Source organism: Elgaria multicarinata, chromosome 4 (assembly GCF_023053635.1).
Source record: "Elgaria multicarinata webbii isolate HBS135686 ecotype San Diego chromosome 4, rElgMul1.1.pri, whole genome shotgun sequence".
Lineage (NCBI taxonomy): Eukaryota > Metazoa > Chordata > Lepidosauria > Squamata > Anguidae > Elgaria > Elgaria multicarinata.
In genome coordinates, this window is record NC_086174.1 from 94,625,470 (window position 1) to 94,649,160 (window position 23,691).

At 38.5% G+C, this 23,691-nt stretch overlaps 2 protein-coding genes across 2 annotated transcripts in view; one reads left to right on the plus strand and one right to left on the minus strand.

Annotated features, from left to right (window-relative positions):
- The window catches only part of CRYBG1 (crystallin beta-gamma domain containing 1), a 118,858-nt gene that overhangs the window by 87,926 nt on the left and 7,241 nt on the right, over positions 1-23,691 (minus strand). The gene's annotated exons all lie outside the window — the stretch shown is intronic.
- On the plus strand, positions 858-23,231 carry LOC134397830 (GTPase IMAP family member 7-like; the record flags this gene model as incomplete). The annotated part of the gene is made up of 3 exons (XM_063124807.1): positions 858-939; positions 1,221-1,390; positions 23,097-23,231. Coding segments are annotated over 3 exons (387 nt in total), but the record flags the coding sequence as incomplete, so codon positions are not given.

Sequence of the window (23,691 nt, forward strand, 5' to 3'; positions counted from 1 at the left end):
ATTTCCACCCATTTTAGGTCTATTCCAGATGTTATTCAATTAAACATGTTTACATGTTATTTAATAAAATATCATAAACATACATAGAAACTGTAATTAAAATATTAAAAAGCAGTACAAATCTCTGCAACTTCCTGAGAGAAAGCTGGCTTCCCTCTGATGTTACAAGAACTGAAATTGGACCATATAGGAGTCTTCATTCACAATTCAACTTTGGAAAGGCAGACAGCCTCCAAATATAGCATAATTTGATTGCTTTCTCTAAATGTTGATAGTGGGGAAGTGGGATTGAGGCCGTAGCTAGACCTAAGATTCATCCCAGGATTGTCCTGGGGTCAAACCTGTTCATCTAAGTGCCACACAGGGGATCCAGTGCTCAGGCAGGGACGAACATGGGATGATCCTGGGATAAACCTTAGGTCTAGCTATGGCCTAAGTAATTGAGAAGTCCACCAGATTTTACCAGGGCCTCTCCAGGAATTTTGCTTTGGGGAAGGGAAGGATGAGTCCAGGCAAACCGCTTTATAGCATTCAGTAGCGCTAAAACAGAAACAAGCTAAATGTACCCATTTTAACACTGAGTGTTCTTTCATTTTTGTTTTATTTGAATTTCTTTTTTTCATTTTGGGGTGTATCAGGGAGGTACACTACAGGCTGGCTGGGGCTATATGTTGCTATCCTGCCTTAGCCATACACCTATCCTTCTTAAACTTTTCAGGTTTCATGCCTGAAGATATGTGCCATTGTCATACAAATTGCCCCCCAAAACAACCACGACGAGGCCACAGTGAAAACAACAAGGTGTGAGAGTAAACCTCAGCGGTAACGGCAATGCGCTACAGGAGAGGTGAACTGAATGGAGGATTATCCTTGTTGGTAAAAGTGGAGCTGGGAAAAGTGCCACTGGAAACACCATCCTGGAGGAAGAGAAATTTATGTGTATTTTGTCTCCCTGCTAAGTGACAAAGAACTGTGAAAAAGGAGATACTGAAATAGATGGCAGGAGAATTGTGGTTGTTGATATGCCTGGGTTTTTTGACACAAATATTCCAGAAGAGAAGACCAGTGAAGACATTAAAAGATGTCTGAAGTACAGCCGCCCAGGTCCACATGTCATTATACAAGTCATTCAATCGGGTCGTTTCAGCCAGGAGAAGAAGGACGTTGCTCGGCTTATCCAACAGATCTTATTTATTTATTGCAGTTCTTCAGCCTTAAAGCAAAATATTACATGATCATTTTGTTCACCCGCAAAGAACACCTGGGTGGCAGATCCCTCAGAGAATTCTTGTCAAGGAGTAGTGTAGATCTTCTGAATCTCATTTTACAATGTGGCAGCCAGTGCCTCACTTTCAACACTAGGAGGGCTTTGAACGAGCTCCCCAGAGAGGTTCGCCTGGTGCCTACACTGTATTCCTTTCGTCACCAGCTGAAGACCTTTTTATTTTCTCAGTATTTTAACACTTATTAACTTAAATTTAAACTTTTCTGTTTTAATTTTTGGGATTGTTGGTTGTTTTTATGCTCTTCATGATTTTAATTTTTGTGAACCGCCCAGGGAGCTTCGGCTATTGGGCAGTATAAAAATGTAATAAACAAACAAACAAACCACAGGGATAAGGAAGGGGAAGCAAATCACTTACATACATCCCAAATTTGAAGATGTTCCTTCCACTGTACCTATCTTTCTGAAACATTGCTGTTTTCATAATATGCTATCTGTTGTTTTAAGAATGGCCTGCAAGGAACATAGGGGGATAAGTGCACTGGAGGTTTTTTTTAACTACCCTTAAATGTAAATGCTACTCTTGTGTAAAATTCCATGCATCTACTCATCTGAAACATGGCAGGCTCAATCCCTCAGAACAAACAAATGTAAAAGGTGTGTTATACAAAGAGCACCTATATTTCTGACATTTGGCAGGTGTAATCCCTTCCAAACAGCATATCTTCATACAAATTTCATCCACTTTTGACGAGAGAAAAAACTATAGCTGTTTTTTTTAATTTCCTATGATAGTCACTGGGAGGCACAATGCTTTAGCTTTCCAATTAACCTGATGTAGAAGGCTGCCTAGAACATCTAGATTTGGCAGTTTCCGATGTCCTCAAGGCATACCTTCTTACTGATCAACACAATTACACTTTGAATGATCTGCTATATATTTAGTCTTTTCTCCCTTTTAGATGCATACAGCTCCCAATTTTCCTACATTTTAAACCTCTACTTCTGATCATCACTCTTTGGCTACTAGTTTAACTAGCCAGAGACAAATCTGAGAAAGAGAAACCTTACTTTTTCAGGGAGGGAAATCCTTCAATAACCTGCAGCAAAGTTTGACCACTGGGTGGCATCTCTTCCATTTGCAAAGCAGGATTGTGCAATTGCCACCAAGGGCCTTTCCTGACAATTAGGATTTTGGTTATTATGCACAATCAAATTGGGATACTGTTGTGGGGCTGTCACACATTCCTAAATACTCAAAGCCACAATATTTTGTCACTGAAAAAGTAACATTTTCCTAAACAGCAGTTGTATTGTACTTTATGTAGGTTGTCAGGAGCCTTTGGCTCTTTGTGAGGAAGGGTGGGAAATAAATAAAACCAAATAAACAAAGAATTCAATTGAGACAGTTAAATACAGTGTGAAATATGGTTGTGCAAGTGCAACTGGGGCCTGTTGTCTATGATATTCCTTGTGATGAGTGACAGAGCTTCACTCCCATTTCCATACCATTTCATGAATATTTAAAGTCCAACAGATTTATTATTTAAAAACTTCCAGACGTTTCTGTGTGTCGGATTAGTGCTACTCCCACTGCACCTGTTCAGTGAAGGACCACTCAAATCGCCCTTAACAAAAACCAAAATCCCTTGATTGCTTTTTCAGAGTGATGAACTGCTGTTTTCCTACAGCAAGGCTAATACCTTCCATCCTGTGGGGACATGATTCTGCCATTCTGACACTGGAATCTCCCTAGAACTAAAAGGAGTATGCATTTCTTAAAAATGGCTTTTCCTGGCAGAGGCTTTAATTGCTTCCTTGTATGAAATTTTATGCATTCGGTTAGATGTTGATTCTGTTGAATGATTTATCTGATGATCTTTTCACTTCAAAACTGTTCTTGCAAATGTACATTCTTGTAGAATGAGAGCTTAGCTTTTGCCATTTTATCTACTTCAACTACTCACAGTATTAACTTCATTAGCATTATTTAATATCTTTCCAGAATTCCATTTACTTTCAGAAAATGTATGTCAGGCAACTTTTAATGTTGACACATTATTAAAGTAATCAGAAACATCTCTAAAAACAATGTGAGTATTCACGGGAGAAAGTGGATAGATATTATACAAAAGCCAGCATGTGGGCAGATGCTGAGCAAGCTTTTCTCATAAGCCACCTACAGGATTATCAGGATTTTGGTACAACAGCCTGCTCTTCCAGAGTAGGTGCTCCCTGAACAATGGCTATGTGATAAGTTAAATTATGCAGTGATTTTGTAAGAAAGTCAAATGAATGATTTGATACCAGCCAGCTCTTTCTCAACTGTACTTTCTAGCCATTGTAAAAGTCAGTCTTGGCATGAAACCAGCTTTACCCAAAGAAGGCATTAATGCAGTAGGATCAGAAACTTGAATGACATGGAATTAATGAGTATTTGTGAATTACAATAAGCCACACACATTGTTACTTCTTCTTTTTAAAAAAGCTCTACAATATTGCAAAATAAATATTTAGCATAGTTTAAACTCCACACCCAATTCACACTGGGAAATTGACTGAAGAATTTAAAATATTGTTTCTCATCATATTAATTACATTCCCAAAGCTGGTTATTTAAAACAACAACACATATATACACACACTACTTTTAGCAAGTGCGCGAAAGCCATGTATTTAGATTTAACTAGACACAAATTTTATTACACACTGGAGGCGAAAAAAATCTTCTTTGATTGCAAGAAGGGCGGTTACCATCTAATCATTTACTTTATGAAAGTAAAACCTCAGAAAAAACATACCATTAGAAAGAAACAATTATATTAATATACGACCATAATTTCCCTTGTTTTGCATTCAAATATTTAATAATGGTTATTTGCACTATAGGTTTTGAACCATTATAAAATTATTTCTCACCAAATATGTTTCATAAAATGGGAGTATCCAAGAATGTGTCTGTTGTGCCAGTGGGACACACCACCAGCACAACAGGAGGCCAGCACTTCCCAAAGCAACCTCATAAACTAGCCAAAATGCTCATTTCCAGAAGGAGACGAGTCAGTGGAGCTCCCTTCTGCTAGGTCTGCTAACATGCCCAGTGGTGTAAATGAGCATTGCAGCTTGTTTCTGTTTGCTTCAGAATCTGCTTCTTGTTGCTTCTAGCAGTGGGTCCCACTAGAATGTGGGCAGGGCTTGATACTGCTTATATTCCTTGTGGATCATTCCGCATAATAAGATGATGGGATGATCCACAAGGACTCAACATCTCCAAAATGTGATTAAACAAATTCAGGATAGCTAAATGTTATAAGTGGTATACCACTGAATACCAGATACTGGGGACAAACACGAGTAGACAGCAGATGCCTTCATGCCCTGCCTGTGGGTTTTTAGAGGCATCTTGCTGGCCACTGTGGAAAAAACATGCTGGACAAAAGAACCATTGGTTTCACTCAGCAGGGCCATTCTTATGTGCTTTAAACTGCTGTGAAGTGTTCCTAATTCCTAAACAAATATGGAGTTCATAAAAGCTGTTGCTATGGCTAATATAGCAATTTGTGAACCGCCCAGAGAGCTTCGGCTATTGGGCGGTATAAAAATGTAATAAATAAATAAATAAATAAATAATATGTATTATAGTCCCAATAAAAAAGTGTCATGACTTTTAATATACTGGCACAATGTCCATGAGTGTACCCATATTTTGGAAATGTAACTTGAGAAATGGACTTCAATTCCCAGTCGCTGTGAGATTAAATTCTGCAAATACTTATGCTACTACAGCATCAGGACCTTATTTGAGATCATGGTACTATACCAATTTAAAACTCCCTATCATGAGCCAATACAGATATTGTGAAGTAATGGGAATTTATTCAGTGTAGGAGATAAAGTTCTTTGTGCTTGGGACTCTTATTTGCTTTTCTGCATAATAGTTTTTGTTGTTCAACCATTCATTTTACAGTTATACTATGTAAACAGTCAAGGATTGACTCAGAAAATTCAGTATAAAAGATATGGCAAACATTCTAGGGCAGCCACATTTATCACACAGACTTTACTCATTCCTAATAACTTGAAAATCCAATGTATCTTGTTTCTTAGCATTTCCTGAGCATTTATAACATAGTAGTATGAAATAGGTATTATTTATACAGTACATGAAGTTTTACACAGATAGAGACATGAAATCTGATCAGACATAAAGAGGAAATAAATCCTGAAGAACTAACTTGGAACAGCAAGGCATGACATGCTTTCTACTTCGGTACTTCTTCTGCCTTGTGCTTACTTAAGAGTAAATTATGGAACGGCATAACAGAAAGGAGTGGTCACAGAGCTATTTAGATGATACCGAAGGACAGCCAGTGCCACCAGCCAAATGCTCAGTCACTTCTGCACTTATTTGGCAGCACTTTTTGTAATGCTCAAGGGCAAACTGGTACATTTTTCCACTCAACAGTCAGTTATGCAAACTTCCAAATGCACATCTAATTGCTAAGGGAAGTGCATAAATTACACTTCAAATATTACAAGAAGTATGAACAGACTAATATGGAAGTGCTATGCTTTTTTCAATCGGCCAAAGCCACTCTTAAGAGTATATGGAGTGGAGGGGCAGGGAAAGCAGAATAGTTGGTTACAGCATGGATGATTAGTATGATGAACACTGTTATCTTTCAGGCACCAGGTCAAGACTTTTCTCTTCTCCCAGGCATTTAATAGCATTTAACAACGCTAAGTTTGTTTTTATCGGACCCCAAAACTGTTGTTTTTAAATGGATAATGTTCTTTTTATATTGTTGTCTATATGTTTCTGATGGTGTTTTTTTAAAATTTTTGTATACTTTTTTAATGTTTACTGTTTTTAACTGTTGTAAACTGCCCAGAGAGCTTCGGCTGTGGGGCGGTATATAAATGTAGTAAATAAAATGTAATAAATAAATAAATAAATATTACTAAAACATTTATATCCTGCTTTTTTCCCCTCTTGCAAGGACCCCAAGACAGCTTATATGGTCCTCCTCCTCTCCATTCTAACCTCAAAACAATCCTGTGAGGTAGTTCGGCTAGGAGTCAGTAACTGGCACAAAGTCACTCAGTGAGCTTCATGTCTGAGTTGGGATTAGAGGTCCAATACGTTAACTACTGTATCACATTGTCACTGTTTTAACCATTCTAGTCCATACAATTTATGCATGCAGCTTGCTTTAGCTTTCACTGTTCCTCTGCCAATCTACGTAACTAGCAAGGAGTGGCTTCCCATGGTGAACCTGGAAGTCTTCTGGTGCTCTTTCCCAGGACATCAGGAAGTGGATAGCTAGACTAGATAGATAATGGTCTGATGCAACAAGACAGTTCCAATGTTCTTTCTTAAGGCAATCTATCTAGTCCAGCAATCTACTTCCAACAGTTAAAGCTTAACATCAGAAGAATATTAAAAAAAAAAATCCTGAGAAGTGTCAGTAGGTAATCAGGTTTGCTCTCAATAAAGCCATGGTAAAGGCAAGCTGCAGTCTATTGCCAAAGCTTTTCTGTGTGATGTGGTACAATATGTATGCTGTTTTACTTGTGAGGGGAAAAAACTGAATTATGAACATCATCCTACATAGGTGGTTTTAAAAAATGGATGAAGCAAGGATTTGGAAATCTAAACTTTTTGTGTTTCTTTAAGGCTAACTCTTAAGCAGTAGCATTTGTATAAAAAGCAGCAGAAACAATTACAGCACAACAGACAGGTCAAGTGCCTATAAGTAAAGATGTAAAGTAAAAGAAACTATTAGCCCAAGATTATTATTAGTTATTGTTTTATTTGCACTGTTTCATTGTCGCAGTTCAAAACACTATTATACTAACTGCTGTTAAAAAGCAATTAAGAAATAGAATATTCTTTCTTTGCCCTAAAGGTGTAGAAGACAGACAGTTTAAAAGAAAATGAAATAAACCAATAGCCTATTCATTGTCTTTTACACTGCCTGGTTTTTGAAACATTAATAACATAGGGCTACGGGCAGAAAGAAATATCAGAAATGCATCTGCTTCCTTAGCTAGGAAAAAAGGCTCATAAATAGGGATGGGTAATCTGTCAAGGTCAATTTTATTCAGGTTCTAATTTTTCCAATGTTAAGTTTATTCTCCCTTTTTTTCTCTTCTCCAGTTTATATGATGGAAATGATGATAACTCTACATACACAATCTATTGTGTGTGTTTTTCTTTCTCCCATTTTCACGATGTATTTCTGTTTTGTTTGTTGATATTCACATTTTTTAAAAAAAAAGAAAAAAGTTTATTCTACCCTGATTCCACATCAGACTGACTTTTTAAAAAACAAACAAACAAACACTTAGTCTACATGAAAAATTGAACTTTTTTGTGTGTTTTTTAAAAATAAAATGAACATATTTTTTCAAACGAAAAACCCTTTCAATTTCCCAATGAATAAAGCTTTTTGAGTGCATTTTTCAAATTCAGCCTTTTTTGTACACATTGTTTCTGCAAACTGTCGCAAACTTTGGAACGTATGGAATTTGATGGTAAACTGTGATCCAGTTCATTATTTAGTTTGGGAAGTACAAATTTAATATACATGTTCAATATACAATTCAACAATTCAAGTTCAACTACAAGCTTGACCCCCAACATCCATTTTCAAGAGCAGGGAGAAAAATGCAAAATATATTGTGGTGAATGCCTAATTTAAAGTTTAAGGGCCAAACTAGATGAGATTGTGAAAGTTCAAGCCTCCCATGTTTCTTTTTAAAGCTTGAAAGTGGTAATAGGCGGCTGAATTGGATCTGGGCTGTGGAATTGGTGTAGGGAGGCTTATCCATTTTCCTTGCTCCATTTCCCAAAATAAATTCCTTTCTCCAAGCTGAAGCTACTAAACACCTAGTTGATTCCTACATTTATTTTTTGTAGAAGTGAGTGTGAAAAATATTATAATGTGATAACTGAGACATAGCCAGTATTGTGCTTTACAATAATGAGTTAAAACATTTTATCCTGAGAGAGTATTTTTGTAGAAGTCAAGTTATAGATAACCAAATGTTCATATTTTATCAGAACTCTCACTTGACACAATGAGAAAATGTGGCCATTTCAGATTTTCTGTTTTGCAACAGAATAAGATGTTTGATGGGGATCCCCATCTATAGCCTATTCTTTTTTATAATAGTAAAACTGGCTGCATTCATATGCTAGTCAAGGGAAGGTTAGTTATGGTATAATTAAGTCAAGTGAGCTACAAGTACCAATAAAACAAATGATGGCTACATTTGCATGAAAACCAAATTAGTCTAAGGAGAGCGCTATAAAATGTGCAACACATATAATAGACATACATATCCCGTAACTTTTGTAGGATAACAATAAGTTCACTTCAACATTCTTGGAACTGAAAGAGGACCAGAGACAGTGTTTATTCACTTGCTTAATTCCCTAACTGGGAATATCCTTCTCTCTTTTTTTTTAGCTGAATAGTTCATGTAAGCCACATTCACACATAACAAAAAGGAAGGCTGCCTCACTCATCCTGTCTACTGGGAACAAACAGCGTGCATAAAAAACTAACCAAGAAGCATTAGCTTATTGTGAAGTTTGAACCTGGCTTCTTGATTTGATGCTCCCAAACAAGTGAAACATGTCACAAAGAGCTAATACTTCCCAACTAGTTTTACCCACTCACACAAAGGGAAGGGAGAAGTGGGAGTGAATGGGCTGTACTGTTTGTTCACCATAAATCAAGATAAGCTGGGAGAACTGGCTTATAATTATGTGAAAATATGGCCTAGAGTTTTCTGCCCAAGCTCCTAACTTCTGCAAATCCTTTAGAGCTATTCCTGTTTAGTTCAACGGAACATCCTGTCTTGATATCTGTAAGAGTATTTTAGATGTGCTTGAAATACATTTACACATTAAAAGCGATTCCAGTCTGAAAGCGCAATGATGGCAATATAATTTAAAATTCCAGATAACATCCAAAATTGTTTTAACACTACTAACTTGGCAAATTGTATTGTGAACAGTGGAATCTCCACACTCCTGGCAACTCCTAGAGCCTCATTAGACTGCGGGGAAATCACATTTCCCTACCGCTGCTTTGCCTCCTGCTTCTGACCCACAATAAGGATGAGCAGCTTCCTCTTTCTTCACATGGGGAAGAAAGAGGAAGCAAGCAGTGCCCACGTGGCCCAGTCGGTAGCTATTTCATTGCACAGCTTCTCCTGCAGGAAATGGCAGTAAGTATCGTTATAGCAACAACAACAACAAAAGATTTTCTGAGTCTTTTTCTGTGACAGAAAAAAGGAACGGAAGACACGCAGAAGGAACACTGCATCGTCAAAATGTCCCATGAAAAACCATGAGTGGCCAGTCACAAGCATGCCATAAAATGCTCATCTGATGATGTTCCTAGTATAAACAAACAGTAAAATGTTCATTAACAGGAGTTCAGGGTACTTAGGCTGGCTCTCAATCTGAGTGCTGGTGGGAAGCAGCATGGATGTTCCTAGTCCCAAAGTAAACGTCTGAAGTAATATGAAAGTAGACCTCTGTTGTTCAGCCATGTGTTTACGGCGGCTACAACAATTGTACACACCTGTGTTTCCCATGGTTAAAGGTATCTGTAAGGGGCAGATGTTGTTCTTAAACAAACTTAGACATGTACCAGAATCCCTGATTAAATGCAGTTCCATGGCTCATATGAACTGTATTTAGAAATATCATGTGCCTCTTCATACTTTACACTAGCCTTTCCCAACCTGGTGCCCTCCAGATGTTTTGTACCATAACTCCTAATAGCCAGGAATAATGGGAGTTGTAGTCCAAAACATCTGCAGGGCAACAGACTGAAGAAGGATGTGTTACACATTTACTGCAGGAAATATCAGTGTAGCACTGAAATCATAATGTGTGAAGCAGAATTAAATACACCATCCAAATCAGATTCTTTCATCAAATTACAGGCAATGATGGTGAAGCACAGCAAACAGTCCTGAGAGCTCTCTGGTTTTGCTATGTCATCTGCATACTTTTGGAAAAATGCTGTCAGAAGACCACACGCAAAGTACTGGAAAGACTTGCTCCATCTCTGCAATTTCTAGCACTGAGGTTCCCCAGCTGACTCCACTGCACGTAAACAAACATGTTCATGCTCATCAAATAGTACCTATGACTCCTCTTCTTGTGACTTTTGTTGAGTCCATATTAACATTTGTCTCTGGAATTAACATAATTTGTTTACTCAGTTATTACAAAGAACACCTACAATCACAGTGAAAACTCTTTTGGGCAGCACAGCATCGCGACTCATTGCCTTGATGCCCTGACACGTTCTATGCGCTTCAGCAATATTTGACATTCAGAGCAGCATGGCACTGATCCTTCTACAACACTGCTTTGCCTGGGAAGTCTGGTTTCAGTAGTCCCCATGCACAGACTGTAAACCTATAACACCCTATTCTGACTTTAGACTCTTGCAATGAAGCCAGCCAGTCTCAAAGCCTTCTATCCTGGAATAGGGAAGTACCAGCAGTAGTTCCATTGTTGTTTATTCGTTCAGTCGTTTCCGACTCTTCGTGACTTCATGGACCAACCCACGCCAGAGCTTTCTGTCGGCCGTTGCCACCCCTAGCTCCCCCAAGGTCAAGTCTGTCACCTCCAGAATATCATCCATCCATCTTGCCCTTGGTCGGCCCCTCTTCCTTTTGCCTTCCACTTTCCCTAGCATCAGCCTCTTCTCCAGGGTATCCTGTCTTCTCATTATGTGGCCAAAGTACTTCAGTTTTGCCTTTAATACCATTCCCTCAAGTGAGCAGTCTGGCTTTATTTCCTGGAGTATGGACTGGTTTGATCTTCTTGCAGTCCACGGCACTCTCAGAATTTTCCTCCAACACCACAGTTCAAAAGCATCTATCTTCCTTCGCTCAGCCTTCCTTATGGTCCAGCTCTCGCAGCCATAGGTTACTACGGGGAATACCATTGCTTTAACTATGCGGACCTTTGTTGTCAGTGTGGTGTCTCTGCTCTTAACTATTTTATCAAGATCTGTCATTGCTCTCCTCTCAAGAAGTAAACGTCTTCTGATTTCCTGGCTGCAGTCAGCATCTGCAGTAATCTTTGCGCCCAGAAATACAAAGTCTGTCACTGCCTCCACGTTTTCTCCCTCTATTTGCCAGTTATCCATCAAGCTGGTTGCCATAATCTTGGTTTTTTTGAGGTTTAACTGCAACCCAGCTTTTGCACTTTCTTCTTTCACCTTTGTCATAAGGCTCCTCATCTCCTCCTCGCTTTCAGCCATCAAGGTGGTGTCATCTGCATATCTGAGATTGTCTAAAATGTATCAGGGCTTGGCTTCTCGTGCTGTTGCTGAGAAGGGAGGGAAGATATATGGATCAAGGCGCATGGAGTGGGGGAATTATGGATTATACGCAGTAGCAGATATTATGATCAGAAAAAACAAGACAATGTAACTGCATCTAAAGCAAACTTTTATTGTGAGATATTCTTAGTTATTCTAACAATCAAAGATCATTATAACGGTCAATTCTTGATTTGATTTGTACCCTGTGCCTTTCCACCAGGAAAATGGAGCTCCATAGTGCTGATGAGAATCTATCACTTCTAATCAGTTCTATAAAAATTGTCCAGAACAGTCAATTGAATATGTGGTGGTAACCCTACTCACCATGGGATTCTAGCATAAAGAATAAGGTCACAGAATTTATTTATTTATTTATTTTATTTATTTATTACACTTTTATACTGCCCAATAGCTGAAGCTCATAAACTTTGGCTTGACCCAAATTGGTAATATAACCTCTGTTATCCTCTATGTTCAGCATAGGTTCATGGCTCTTAAATAGACAATTTAGTCTTCCCAAGAAAAGAAAGGGGGAGAATCAGCAGTTACATTTCTTTTTACTATATGGGAAAAGGAAGAAATGAAACCAGAAAGAGCTATATGGAAAAAGTCTAGTCTGAACACTTTAGAAAGCAAAACAGATCATACTCCTTTTTTTTTTTTTAAGTGTGTTTAAAATTTAGGGCACAAAACAGCCAAAGTTAAGCACTTTGAAGATCATGCTGAACTCTCTCTCATTCAAATAACTGACAGTTCAATGTGCTTAACTCTGGTTTGATTGGGACTGTACTCAAATAGTGAATAACTCTCGATATTTAAAATCTAAAACTGTAGTTTCTGGGCAGTATCCTACACTGCCTGTGGGCTCCACTAACTTCACTGGTGACCCAAGGGTACACTGGCAGGTTTTGGTTTAGAAAAACATTGCAACATCCTGTTCACAAAAAGAAGCACAGACAAAATAATTATCTATGCACAGGATACAACGGAGTGCAACTAACTATTACAATTTTTTTAAAAACAAAACAGTGCATTCTCTGTTTAGTAGAAGTTAAGTCCCTCTTGCATTGCATATAGCATTAAGGAAATTACGACATCTATCATATTTTCCTTTACTTTAGCAGATAACAGTGCCATTCACTGGGCTACACTGATGGCTTATGGTGCCTACTTGACAGAAGCTCTGTGACCCTTCAACAGGAGGAGTTTCCCCATTTCTGTATTTTTGTTCTAAGAAGAGCTTTACCTTACTAAATTTAACATAATGCCTCTTTTAGGAAAAAGGTGGCAACCCTATAATTGACAGGGTTTAAAATTCATACAACAGACAAGAAAACCTGCTTGTGCTGTACCTCTAAAGTCCAGCTGCTTTTAGAAGATTTTTTATGGGCTAGTCATAGAGAGAAGGATATTCCCAGTTAGGGAATTAAGAAGGAGAAAGATAGACAGGTGTGGCACACAGAAACAGAACCAATCACAGAGCTCAGTACTGTAGAAATTACCTCCCCACATGAGCTAGAGAAGGATTAGGATTAGCAAAAGGGATGGGCCTAGATCTCATGCCTGACATGACATATGTGGGCAACTTGTGAAGCAGGATTAGGCAGAACCAGAGTAGTCACATTATATCTAACCTACGTCCTGTACGTTTCACTGGGGGATGGGATTATGATTAGAGAAAATTCCTCCCCCACCCCTGGGACTCCCAATCAATAGATGAGAAAATCATCTGCAAGAATCTCCACAAATCTACTACATTCCATTTTTCTTTCAGTGATTTCCAAGTTGCTTAGATTTATGATTATTAAATAGGCAAATGAGCCTTCTCAAGTCAGGAAAGGCAGAGAATCAGCAGGATTGATTGATTGATTGATTGATTGATTGATTGATACCCCGCTTTTCTACCAAGAAAAAGGCACTCGACAGCTTACAATAATAGATAAATAAAAATGGATTAAAACAATAAAACAAATACATTAAAACACAATTTAAGAAACAACAGAAGAAAAACAGCACCCAACCCAACAGCCTGCTTACATGCCAAAGGTTGGCTTGACTAAAGATGTTCTTCTGCCAACAGGCAAAGGCAACAGAAAGGAGCCAACCTAGCCTCTCTTGGCAGGGAGTTTCAAAGCCTTCTCTCACATCACCAAACATGCCGTTGAGGGGTACAAAAAGAAGGGCCTCTCCTGAAATTCTTAAGACCCAGGTAGTTTCATATGGATGAAGAAGATCTTTCAGTAGGTCTAGCCCCAAGCAATATAAGGTTTATAGGTCATAACCAGCACTTTGAATTATGCCCAGAAACAGACCAGTAGCCAGTAAAGCTGTTGCAACAAGGGAGTCACATGCTCCCTGTAACAAGCCCTGGTCAAAAGTCTGGCCACAGGATTCTGGACTAGCTGAAGTTTCCAAACAGTTTTCAAAGGCAGCCCCATGTACAGTGTGTTACAGCAGTCAAAGCAGGATATAACTAAGGTGGTGGACTAGCCTCTGCTGTGCAAACACCAGCACCTAGGCATTCAGGTTCAAGGCCGTCTTCAGGGGGAGTGTAACGCCATACCGTACAGGTTGAGTCCCTGTTCCCCGAAATAACCAGGAGCACCTCAGTCTTGTCTGCATTAAGTTTCAGTTCAGTAGAGAAATGCAGTACAGATATGGTGAAAAGGAAGAAACAAAACCAGAAAAGATCAAGATGGGAAAGGAGATCAAAACGTTCTGTTCATTTGCATATATAAAAATTAAAAGCCTTTAATTTGAATTCAGAGGAATGAGTCTCTATTTCATTTTTTGTTGCTTCTACCATTAGGATACTTCATATTCATGGCACTCAAGTAACAATGTTTTGTATCTGAAGAAAGGAGCCATTCTCCCTAGATGGCACATTGATGCTGTTGTGAATGGGTGTTGTTTTTTTCAGGACATTGAGCCATCTAGCCCAGTGCTATCTGCTTCAGCTGTTGAGTCCTGAAGGACTCAGAACTATATTTATTTATTTATTTATTTATTTATTTATACGTTTGTATCCCACCCTATATCACAATGATCTCAGGGCGATGTACAGGTAAAATCAAACAAACAATATAAAACAATAAATATTCACAGCTAAAAACAAATTAAACAATTAATAAGCTAAAACCGGCATAGAATTTAAAAACAGTAAAACCAATTAAAACTATGTACTGGCTTGGTGAATTTAGCCATCAAAGGCTTTGTTAAAAAGCCATGTCTTAACTGGGTGCCAAAATGAAGCCAGTGCTGGCACCAGGCCTCCAAGGGGAGGGCATTCCACAACCGGGGTGCCACAACAGAGAAAGCCCTCTCCTACCATAGCATATGTCTCACCTTGGTGGGATGCAGAGGAGGGCTCCTCCAACAGATCTCAGGCATATATAGGGCAAGGTGCTCCCTCAAGTATCGAGGTCCCAAGCCATCTAGGACTTTAAACATCATTACCAACACCTTGAATTTCGACCAGAAGCATATAAGCAGCCAGTGCAATTCCTTTAAGACCGGTATTATATGATCCCTGTGAGATGTACCAGTCAGCAGTCTAGCTGCTGCATTTTGCACTAGCTGCAACTTCCGAGTCATCTTCAAGAGCAGCCCTATGTAGAGTGCATTGCAGTAGTCTATTCTGGAAGTTACGAGTGTGTGCACTATTGTGGCTAGGTTACCCCTGTCCAGGAAAGTCTGTAGCTGGCAGATCAGCAGAAACTGACCCCAAGTATTCTGGGCCACAAAGTCCACCTGGGCCTCCAGTGACAAGGATGGATCTAGGAGTACTCCCAAGTTACACACCTGCTCCTTCAGAGGGAGTACAACCCCATCCAGAATAGATTGCTTACTCAATTCCAGGACTCGGGAACCACTAATCCACAGAGCTTCTGACTTATCAGGATTCAGCTTCAGTTTATTAGCCCTCATTCAAACCATTACAGCTTCCAGGCACTAGTCCAGAAGTAGAGCTGAGTATCATGACACCCAACCTCAAAACCCCTAATGACCAGCAGATTCATATAGATGTTGAACAGCATGGGGGATAGAATAGAACCCTGTGGCACCCCACAGCTTAATAGCCATGGGGTGGAACTGGAATTCCCCAATACCACTCTCTGGAATTGGCCCTGCAATTAGAAGCAGAACCACTAACACAGTACTTCCTACTCCCCATCTCGCAGAGCCGATCCTGTAAGATACCATGATCAATGGTATCAAAAGCCGCTGAGAGATCCAGGAAGATCAACAGGGTAGCACTCCTCCTGTATTTTACCCAGAGTAGGTTGTCAGTCAGAGCAGCCAAGGCTGTTTAGTACCGTGCCCTGGCCTGAAACCAGACTGAAATGGGTCAGATAATCAGTTTCCTCCAAGAACGTCTGAAGCTGGCCAGCCAACTAGTGGGTCACAACAGTCTCCCATCCATATAGTATAATAAAATTCCACTAAAATTTTTTGGGTGGAGGTTGTGATTGTACTTCATGCACGTAATGTGCACTGCTACAACACATCTATGCACTTTCCCTGTGTGTGGTCTTTGTTGCTTAGTGTCACATTCCATGACGTTTAGAAGTCTACACAGAGTAGTAGAAAATTCTATGAATTGAACAGCACTAATGCAGAAGAGTGTTATATTCAAAAGTATTATGAACTCCAACAAAACTTTTACTTTGAATGAGAGATTAAAAATACACACAGGAACAAGAGGGAAAATAAACAAAGATGCACAATCACAGTGCAGCTGTCTTAAGAATATTATCATGTATATTTTATGGCATTGCTGGCCTTATCGTAACATTGACAATCAGTCATCCTAGAATGATTTCCTTCAACCTGGAAACATTAGTGACCATTCTCTAGAACAGTCTTCCCCAACCTGATGCCCTCCAGATGTTTTGGACTACAACCCCAACATTCTGGACCATTGGCCATTCTGCCTGGGGCACCAGGTTGGGGAAGGCAGCTCTAGAAAGCAGCATAGTCTGAGAGGAGTGTCTTTAGCAGTGGAAGGAGAAATCAGTATGCTGGATCAGGTTTGAGGTTCTAGATGAGCCTGGACTACTCACTTTATTCACATTGTTATCAGCCACTTTTTACATCAGCTAACAATACAACTTCTGTATGTCTTGGATTTTGAACTACAGAAAAGTTCTTTTGGAATTGCATACTTTGCCTCGAACTGGACATTTTGTGCATGGTTGCATATTTTTAAAAAGCCCTAGTAGCATTAGAGAACAGGTCTGCTATTTCTGGTAAATCTAGTGACTGATTATGAATAAGGCCTGGGGACCATGTCTACCAAGATTGAGCCTCTTGAGAAATTTGTATACCAGGTCTACCCCCCTGTTGTTTCTCTTTGGGTAGAACTGATGTCCAGACAATGTCTTTACACCCACAGCTGAAACCCTCAGTTCTTTCTATGACCCCCTTCACCCTGCACAATAGATTCAGGTACCGCCACAAAAACTTTATTTCCCTAAAACACCAACTGTCCTGTCCTCAGCCTTGCCCACATAGCTGGAAATTTTAAGTAGAGACAGACGGGGCAGGCACAGCACAGAAGCCCTGTTGCTGGTCCTTAAAATGACATCATGACTGGAATCCGGGGGGGGGCATTGCACCCCCTTGCCCCTATGAGCAGATGCCCATGGATGAGTAGTGTGCTCTGTTTCTCCAAGTGTTTTTTAAAAACAACAACAACAACAAAGTGCAGCCACTGAGGTTGAAATCTGAAGTGAAAGGTTAAATCTGGGAGAAAGCGTCTTCTCTTCCAGTAAGTTTTTTCCCTTAAAAAGTGCTTTTCCAGGAAAGGAAAAAAAATATGAGAAGCAGCTGAAGGAAAAGTGTAATGCACTGGATGTAGAGCTGCCCTTGAAGATAACTCATTCAGCTAATGCACCATGTACATTGATGGTGCTATATAAATAAACAATAATAATAAATGCAGAATGAAGTGCCGAGAACTGTAACCAGTACAGCCATGGGGACTGGTTGGGAGTCATATTACACCAGTTCTAAAAGATCTGCACTGGCTGCCTATTCACTTCAGCGCTATATTCAAGGTGCTAGTGCTTACCTTTAAAGCCTAAATGGCTTGAGACCACAAAACTCTTATACCCATAAATGTTTGCTCCTTAATATATATAAAAATGAACAATTATTACATTTGGCCTGCTAAACATCCATAGACATATTCTCATTAAACAAAAACAAGGCATGGATTTTGAGAGCAGATTGTGTTTTCCTAAAAGATAATGCATGTCAGCCTGTCTGGGACAGATGCCGAGTGATTTCTGTAATGTGTGTGCTCCCAAAGCTTCAGCTGAACCATTAAGAAAGAACTCAATGGTTGACTTCACATGAACAAACTTGTCATCAGATGGCAGCTGGCTTGGCAACTCCATTGTTTTTTCTACATTTGTGAGATTTATAGTACTGAATATCTTGCCTCTTTCACCTCAACAACTTATACTCACATAACATATAAATGAAATCTACAGACTCCAATTTATATACACTACTATCTTAATGTACTATACAGTTGGACCTTATGAGAAGTACCCAACAAATAAGAATGCTCAGTGTTTGGAGACTGAATAGTACTCAGCACCTAAGTATTAGGGAAACTTTAATAGACAGGTGCTTTTGCTAGCTTAACATTGTTGTCCCATTATTATTTTAAGGGAGCACTCCCTGATCACAAGAAAGATTTGGGGAAATCACACTGAAGTAGATATAGTTTCTATTGTGAAGCTCTCTTTGGTAGTCCATAGATGTTGATAACACAAACACAGAGGAAAAGGGAAACTATTCATTTTAGATAGGGATTATTTATGAGGTTTATGGATGCCCCTAAAAGTATACTTCTTGAACTTGCTTTGAAAGTAGCAATGATAGCAAGTAGTTTCATTTTATAATGCTTTATGCCTGCTGCAGTCAGAATAGACTGTATGATAAGTGTGACCTCCACTAAAGCACCTGAATGTTTGCATAGGTAACTAATTTCCATGCAAATTACTTGGTACTGATAGATATTCCACTTCTACACACACACACTTACAGATATACAACCATCTTCCAGTTTTTGCAGTACCTATTTATCTCTAATGGTGATGACTATAGACAGCAAATGATTAGACTGTTCTATAAAAGCGAAGTGTGTATTATTGTGTCAGAAAACATTGATATTTAAGTTAACACAACCATATGGCATATCAAAATAAGACATTTACAGCTACCATAGACTAGGGAAATAATGTGTTGTTTACATCCAATTGCACAGTATTTTTAAGTCTCTGCTTACCATAGTCTTCTTGCTTGGTACAGCACCATGTACATTGATGGTGCTATATAAATAAATAAATAAATAAATAAATAAATAAATAAATAATAATAGTCTTTGCATAATTTGAAAGCCAGACCAATATCACAAGTTAATGACTCATAAATGGTGGTGGACTCCCACCTTGACAAACATTCCACACTCATAATCTTGAGAATAACTGTTTAACTGCCTTGAGTTACCCTTCATCCTAATTTCCCATTGTCAGCAGGTTTAACTTCAAGCTGAAAACAACAACACGACCTACCCAAAAAAGCTTTTTTGGGGAAAAAGTGAAGTCTCATGTACAGGTGCCATTTCAGAGGATGGACAAAGTTTTACAATGAAGTCCAAATGATGTTTATGGCTTACTGCTTTTCTTTGTGGCTCACATCTGGAATTTAAAAGCATACCGTCTCTCTGGTCATTGAAGTTCCATTTAGTTATTATGGCTAACAGTCACCAATAAGTCATCCTTCACACCCAATCATTTTTAAAAGCCATCTAAGATAATGGCCATCACCACATCTCGTGGTAGGCATTCCATGATTTTATTACATGTTGTTTGAAGAACTACTTCCTAGGAATATAACAACTGAGAAGTAAAGAGCCCAAGTCTTAGAATAGCAAACCATAAGATATAAACCCTGCAACCCCAATAGACTAGTCCAAGAAAAAGCACCTTGATTAATTTGTTTGACTCACATCTCCCATACATCCAACCATGAGGCAACCAGCCATTCCACCAGCCCTGCTGGAGACCACCCCAATGAAGGCTCCTCCTACCTCAACATTCACTACCAGTAACCATTCCAGCAGGCTGGAAGGAGAGAGATGAGAGGAGGAAGCAGACCCATTCCAGGAGCCCTGCAGGAAGACATTATTTTTCTTCTTCCCTCCCCAATCCTTTTTCCTTGTGTGTCATGCAGGCAGCAATTGCCTTGTTTTACTGATAATACATACGTAAGCTTCTCTGGAAGCCTTTTTCACTGAGGAACAAGATCTACCGTACAAAACCAGTGAATGAAGTGTTAATGTGACCATGCACTCCATAATTAATATTTTTCACAGTAATTTCAAAATATAAGCAAATCTCCCTAAAGCAGGATCAGATAATTATAAGGGGAAAGAATAACAGGAACAGAATTTTATCATGCTAATAGCAATTATTCCAATCAGATGTGTGCCAATCTTGATTTGCAACATTTGATTGATTTTACCTATATGATCCCTATGCTATGAAAGATTACTTCTGATTTTTATGTGAAGAACAATCCTCCAACATTTCATGAAAGGGTACATTCCACACTTTATGAATTCATAGTAATTACTATTTTACAGTAATAAGAAGGACTTGTCCTAGCTTGCCATTGACAGGCTTTAAAATTTTGTTTTGTGTAAGATACTGATGATACCTGAGGTGACCTAATACAATGTTCCACAACCTATTACGCTCAACATATATTGAACTGCAACTCCCATCATTCTCACAAGCATGCCCTATGGCATATGCCCCTGAGACATCTAAAAAGATAGTATGCTTTTTTCCTCTGGAATGATAATTTTCTCATATGCAAATTTAACAGCTGAATTGATCAATCAATTAAAACTCATCTGATTAATAGACTTACAGTGCAATTCTATACATGTCAGTAACAACCCTTATAAATCCTTTAAAATTATATTCAAGGCATAAGTTTTACAAGTTACCATATACAACAGTAGCTGCAGGATTGAGCATGAGTTCTTTATATAATGCTTTTAAATATCAGCTTTCCTATCCTTAGAACACTGCTAGGAACTAAGGGTGCCAGACAGCCAGAGTGTTACAGGTCTGCCTAAGGTGCCCACGTTGCTCTCTTTTACGGTGCCAGGCTAAGACTTTTGTTCTCCAGGGCCAGATCTACACCAAACAGGATGTGACCCTTTGAAAACATTTTGAAAACCGTATAGGGCATGTGTCCTGGGCCCCAACAGTTGTCACTACTGTTATAAACTATTTTAAAGTAATAGTGTAGATCCTGCACTACTCTTCTAAAGTTTTTTGTAGCACAATCTTAGGCACGTCTACTCAAAATTCAGTCCTATTAAGTTCAATGAGACTTACTCCCGGCAAGTATGTATAGGAGTGCAGTCTTTTTAGTGTTCAAGTGTAGTCCTGTACATACTTACCTAGAAATAAATCTCATTGAACATAATGGACTTACTTCTGAATAGGTATGCATAAAATTGCAGGGTAAGTTTTATTATTCTAGTCCCAGTGATGTAGTTTTAACTTTTATATCTGATTATTATTTTAGTTGTGTTGGCACATTTATTCATCTTATATTGTTGATTGTTTTTACTGACGTTTTATTTGTATTTTTATGTTATGTTTTGTAAAATACGCCTAGATAAATTTATGTATGAGGTGTTTAATAAATTCAATAAATAAAATGTTCTCCTTTGGACCATTGGTCAGAATTTTAGAATGGAACAAAGGAACAAAAAATGGAGAAAAGGAAAAAAGGAAAAGAATTAACATTTCCCCCAGTCCCTTGATCCTGAAGGGGCTTGCAACAAGACTCTTCCCCCGCCCACTTTGATGTCTTGTTGAGAGCAGGGCACTTAATACCAGGCCCGTTGAATCTGTGGATACAGAAGAAAGCATGCCCTTCTTAAAGAAAACATTCTGTACATACTCAGGGGCATTTTGCCCTTAGGTCTTGTTTGTGTGAAAGAAATGTGGTTCTGCTTAAAGAAAAGAATTCTGTATAAATCTGATGAACACATTTGAAAACCATTCTAAACCATATATCATTTTAAATGCCACATTGCTAGCACTTTTATGTGCATTTCAGTTCAGCTTTTAAAACAAATGAAGTCTGTAACATATTGATCTTGTTCAGAAGTTTGCACTTTCTGAAAACTCACATTTAAAACCCAATAACAACAATGGTTTGTTCTTAGGTTATTTATCTTGAATCTGGGTTCAGCACAACTAGAAGTGACCTGACAGCATGTATCAGACCACTGATGCATGGACAAGCCAAGTTTTTTGTTTTTTTTAAACTGGCTTGTTCTGACATGTGGATGGATGATTGACTAAGGGTGCAATCCTATTCCCACTTACCTGGCACTAAGTCCATGGACCTCAGAGGGATTTAATTCTGAGTAGACACGTATAGTATTCCACTTTAAGTTGTACATGTTGTTTTCAAAAAGCATGCTAAAAATGAGAATCCGACAATTTTTAACAAGCTTCAATTAATCCATCATCAAAATGCTATCCCTTGCATATGCCCTGAGGCACTGTTCCCACACTTCTAGTAATGAAAGTACAGCAGAGCTGTGAAAAATGAGTAGAAGAAATATGAGCATGTATAAATCAGGAGATAATTCTGATCGTGCAGGATTTCTTACGTGTCTTTATGTGTGTCTTTATTCATTTACATCCTATTACTATTACGTCACCCTGAGATCCCTGTGATATAGGGCAGGATATAAATGTTTTAATAAATAATAAATACTACTATAGCCTATAAAATTATCTTTTGATTCCCTGTCAAACCAGTGTGTGTGTGTGCCCTTGGTCAAATACTTAAGTATATGGTCAAATACTTAAAATAGTTTTTTAGTACCTAGATAAAGCGTACTTGGCATAAACTTAAAAAGAACCAGAAATAATACTAAGACTGCAACTCTGATCCATTAAAATAAATGATAATCCTGTTACTATCTTTAATAAGACATGACTTCACCCTAAAATTGCCCCCCCAAATTGAAGAATTAATCAGGTGACTGCCACATATTGAGAAAAGTGGTACTGCAATTAAAAATGCTTTTATGCTGCTTTTTTATTATAATGTTATTAGATTGTTATGGTGCTATTCTCCTGCTGCTTTGTAGTTGCTATGATTTTCCTTAGGTCTGCAGAGGGTTCAATGATGAGTTAGGCATTTTAGAGCAGAAGCACAGCTGGCACAAGCTTAAACAGGGACAGAAATAATACTAGGGTTGCAATTCTGCTTCATTAAAATAAATTGTACAAATAACATCAAAATGCCAGACAATAACCTAGACGTATCACTTTTATTAGAAGCCGGGAAAGGAATAATTTTATATCTAGTTCACCATCAGGTCATTACAATGATTTGGCACCTTTAAACCCTAAAATTTCTAACTCAATTTGCTGAAATTCAATGCCCAGGCCGTCATTGTGAAATATTTTGAAAAAATAGGATCAGAAGCAGAGCTGCCCTGGTCAACCATAGATGATAGTTTGGAATATGAGGGGAAATGGGCTTCTTCAGACTTGCAGAGCACACCTGATTTAGAGTTTTAAAGGTTAAACAAAGTACTCTGAATTTAGCCCATAATCTAATAATAGTGCAGACAAGCAAGAATATATAGAAAGTAATATGCTCTCCAAGATCAGGCTGCAGAATTCTGCATTAGCTGTAACTTCAGAATCATTTTTAAGGAAGCCCAATATAGAGTACTGAAATAATCCAAATGGAAGATTATCAAAGAATGGATGGTGGGTGCATGATTTGTATTGAAGACAAAGGGGTGCAGTCAGATGCAGCAGATAAAATAATAATAATAATAATAATAATAATAATAATAATAATAATATTTATTTCTTACCCGCCTCTCCCTTTGGATCGAAAATACACTCCTTGCCACAGATACTGTGTATCATGTAGCAAAGTCCTGCCAAGGAGCACACCAGGCTAAGAAACAGATCATTCCTGGGAACAATGACCATGTCCATTATAGGATATTTCCAGGAAACATGGTCC